The 4,227-nt window shown below is 54.3% G+C and overlaps 1 protein-coding gene across 3 annotated transcripts in view; it reads right to left on the reverse strand.

Moving 5' to 3' along the window:
• Positions 1–3,006, reverse strand: part of Aqp7 (aquaporin 7) — a 14,220-nt gene extending 11,214 nt beyond the window's left edge. Inside the window, exons 1-3 of one of the 3 annotated variants that reach the window (XM_029533396.1) lie at positions 2,919–3,006; positions 1,413–1,543; positions 1–31 (exon numbers count right to left, since the gene is read on the reverse strand). The exon at positions 1–31 is cut by the window's left edge and continues 87 nt beyond it. In XM_029533396.1, coding sequence (XP_029389256.1) covers positions 1–12 — 12 coding nt within the window. In that variant the 5' untranslated portion in view covers positions 13–31; positions 1,413–1,543; positions 2,919–3,006. Of the gene's footprint in view, positions 32–1,412; positions 1,544–2,494; positions 2,573–2,918 lie in introns of those variants that run through there. The other 2 variants (XM_021222438.2, XM_029533395.1) reach the window with 2 other exon arrangements.
• Between the last annotated feature and the right edge of the window lie 1,221 nt (positions 3,007–4,227).

The raw sequence follows: 4,227 nt of genomic DNA on the forward strand, positions 1-4,227 counted from the left end.
CCCGGGGGCCATTGTGGAGGTGTGGGTGGACCTGAAGCAGCAGAGCAAGCCAACAAACAGAAAGGAGATTCAAGTCTGCCTCCTGCCCATCTGCCCTTCAACTCACGACTGAGTTAATGGGTAACCCAGTCGCCTCTCCCCAGTACCTTCTCCTGCCCAGGGCAGTAGAGAGAGCTGGGATGAAGGCATCCTAGAGCTGTAGGGACACGGGAGGTAAGATGACTCGGCTAGCCCTCTTCTTCCTTCTGCCCCAGACTGAACAGGCAGGAGGGGGTGTACCAAGGTGGCCGCTTTGCAAAGGGGGTGGGCAGGGGACTGAAAGTGCAGTCTGTTTGGGGGCGGAGGCAGGGTCTGGGGTAGATGGGAAACGGAGCTCGTTGTGTCTGTCTCTCTGCAGAGCTTGGGTTTAGGAACATTGGGGGAGGGGGGGAGCTCTGCCCACGAGGTTTGGCAAAATCTGATGCTGGGCTCTACAAACAGCACAGAAGCCTGAAAACAAAAACTAGAGTCTTCAGAAGGGGGGGAGGGGCCCAGCAAATGCACTGGGCTTCTACAGCCAGGCCAGCACAGAGATGCTTGGCAGTGAATGGATGAAGGAGCAATGGGGAGGAGGAAAGGAGAGGCAGGGTCTCATCTCCCCGAGGACCCTCAGTGCCAGGCCGACAGACGTGCACGATCACTGGCTGAATAACCTACCAAGAACTGGGCAATCTATTTCTCACTCTTAACCAGATTGATGCCAAAGCCTTCCTAAGGAGCCTGACACTTGATAAACTTTTGTTCAATAAGAGCTTTGTTTGAAGCCGGGCAGTGGTGGCGCACGCCTTTAATCCCAGCACTCGGGAGGCAGAGGCAGGCGGATTTCTGAGTTCGAGGCCAGCCTGGTCTACAAAGTGAGTTCCAGGACAGCCAGGGCTACACAGAGAAACCCTGTCTCAAAAAACCAAAAAAAAAAAAAAAAAAAAAAAAAGAGCTTTGTTTGGGGACTGGTGGGACGGCTCAGCAAGTAAGAGAACTGACTGCTCTTCCAAAGGCCCTGAGTTCAAATCCCAGCAACCACATGGTGGCTCACAATCACATGTAAACAGCAACAGTGTACTTACATATAATAATAAATAAATCTTTTTTTTTTTCCGAGACAGAGTTTCTCTGTCTCGGAATATAAATCTTTTTTTAAAAAAGAGCTTTGTTTGATGGACAGACAGATGGAAAAATGAGTTTTAGACACCGGTGTCTGTTAGGGGATACAGGGCTGGCGTCTGGAGAAGGTGCTGGGTCTCAGGGATGAAGAGGAACAGGACAGGTGTGACTAGGTGGGCCATCGGGAAGGGAAGTGGGGGGACACAAAGCCTAGGTATTTAAGGTATCAATGCCTAGATGAGATCCATGGAGAGGGAACATTAGGACGTTACCCTTGACTTCTTGCTGGAGCTGAGGAGAAGGGGACCCCTGTCTAAGCTGAGACCACAGGAAGACGAGAGAGGCTGGGAGGTGCGGAGAAGGTTTTCACCCGGCGTCGAGCTGCTGGTCTTATGAAGTAGGTCTAAAGCCAAGAAGGGAGACATGGCTGAGACAGCAAGGTCGTCAACGCAGAGGGAGCCGCTGGGTTGAGTGAGAGGGCACAGAGGGCGAGCATCTGTACTCTCGTGGCACTCAGCGATGAGTTGGAATAAGCATGCTTGCCTGAGAGAGCAGTGAGGACCTCAGAGATCTAGAAACCAGAGGAAGGGCACTAGGAATGCCTCGGTGGCCGCTGCGCAGGGAGTGGGACGAACCCTGACTAGTGCAGGCTCTGTCATCACCAAGAGTCAAAGGTGATGGATTTGGGTCAGCTCATTGCCATTTACACAGGGCAGACCGAGCCTGCTCACCAGTCCGGTATCCTTCATCTTGATCTTCAGAGCTTCCCTTAACCTGATTATCAGCTGTGCTGTGGGACATCAGACACAAGAGGGCTGCACGGCATGGGGGGCCACTGTGTGGGAGGGAAAGAAGGGGCCTAGGAGAGCAGCTGCCCTGAGGGGAAGGCTGGGGACAGGACAGGAGCGCAACTGAGTTGCTCTGGGCCAAGGATGGGGGCTAGAATTGGGGGTATGGGGGATAGTGACCACCCCAGCAGGTCTGTTTGAGCCATTGTTTTTCTGAGTTTTAGACGCTGTGGTACCAGAGAGGAACCTAGGGCTGAGTGAGGGACTCAGAACATGGTCCCATAGTCCCATTAAACCTCAGTTTCTCGCAGGAGAAGCAATCAAGACAGCGCTATCCCAAACCGAGGCGAGCTGGAGGGAGGAGGGAGGGGAGAGGGAGGAGGGAAGAGAGTGCCTCAAGCAATCGTGAAAGTGTCCTGTAGTCCCACCCCCCCACACACACTACTCATGCTACCCCAGAACCCTGGACCTCAAGACCAGGCTCCTCAAAGGCCCTGTTGGCCTCCCCAAGTCTGCCATCTACTTAGTTTTGCTAAAGTCGGCTCTCCCACCTCCCTAAAACTTACCCTGTATTCATTCCATCCTCCTCTCAGACTGTCAGGTTAACTCCCGAGTTGCCCTCAGCCAGACTCTGCCCAATTTTCTCTGGATGAAGCATCAATTTATATCCATACCCTTAAAGTGCCTGAGGAGGACTCTGGGGAAGGCGCCAGCAGCCGACCCATCTCTGACCTGCCTCCCTTCTGCCCAGTCTGTTTGCTCTCCCCTCCTCCCTCCACGGGGGGCCTTTCTGATGGTGCGGCCCAATGCACCCTCCCACCCTCTGCTCCACTCAGCCGCTCTGATCCTGCCACAGCCAATCTGTCCGTGTCACACAGCCACACGGGGCTGAACCAGGACGGAGAGTCATACTCCAACTCCTGATGAACTTTCTTTCCCAAACAGTCCCTGCTGGGCTTGCCCCAAGGAGGCTCCCCTGTCCCAGCCTACCTGCAGCCCCGCACCCCTCACTGCGTCTTTCAGCCTCGGTCTCAGCCCCTCTGTTAACGTTACAGCTGGTCTTGATTCTGTTTCTCCATCACCGAGGCAGACTCAAGCTACAACTGAACTGTAGCTCTGCAGTCTCAGTTAGAGCCCGCCTCTCGGCCCTCCCCGGGGTGGCTGTGAGTTCTGTTGCTGCTCCTCCGGGGGAGAGGTCAGTAGGGCAGGGGTTTGGCTCATGCCACTTAAGCCAAGTCCACCATACACACTGCCCAAAATAGCATCTCTGCTCTTGCCAGTAGCACCGTGGAGAGTTCTGAGGCAGCCCTTGTGAGGTCAGAGGTGGCGTTCCAGGTGTGAATTCTGGGCCTCATAGTCCCAGAGGAAAGGCCAGTACTACATGCCAAGTGTCTGGCTTATCTCGAAGACCAGAGTCAGAGGTAGCCTGCAGAAGGCCACAGAGGTTCCTGAGACCCAGGCTATAGAGAAAGCTGTGTAGAAGGGGATGTAGATAGACGTTTCCAGAAATTAACAGAAAGGTGGAAGGACTGGAGAAACAACCCTGGGTCAGTCCTCAGAGAGCCCGCAACCTGAAGCAGAGGGAGGAGAATTAGACCCTCTCCTCAGGGGTCCCCATCTTGGAGAAGATGAAAAAAAGCCAGACCTGGTTTCCTGCAGCCCCCATTCCAAATCCTGTCTTCTGGACACGGCCTCTCTTAGGAAAGGTATGCCCAAGGCTTTATGAGAAACAACCAGGCTAGCCCAGTACGGGGCTGTTGGCTCAAGGCAGCAGTGGGATCTCAACTATGGGAGTGAGGTCAGAGGGAGCCGAAGACCACCCGCAGCCAAAGAGGTCCTCTGGGTTCAGGGGCCTGCTGGGGCCAGGAAGAACAGGCAGGCATACACGTGTCAGCAGGGGCTGCAGTGCCAAAGCATGAAGGTGGATGCCTGCCATCAAGAGGTGGGTGATAGGCAGGAAGCCCAGGGAGACACACAGTAGTACCTTCCATGGGAGACGTTATAAGACTTTGTTGTCCAAAAGCCCTGTGTGGGAGTAAGACCGTCTTCTAGAGATCGCTGAACAGGGTGGCAGGTGTCTGTAGCCTGTACCCACGAGGTAGAGACAAGAGGAACACATGTTTGAGCACAGCCTGGACTGCCTAGAACTCCAGGCCCTCACTACACAGTAATCCCAGCATTGGAAAGCAGGGAAATGGGGTGAGACTGGTCTACAGAGTGAGTCCCAGGCCAGACGATGCTCTACACAGTCAGAGTCTGACTCAGAGTCGAAGAGTCACGTGCCTACAATCAGGAGTTC

The sequence above is a fragment of the Mus pahari genome, chromosome 22 (genome assembly GCF_900095145.1).
Source record: "Mus pahari chromosome 22, PAHARI_EIJ_v1.1, whole genome shotgun sequence".
In the NCBI taxonomy this organism is placed as follows: Eukaryota; Metazoa; Chordata; class Mammalia; order Rodentia; family Muridae; genus Mus; species Mus pahari.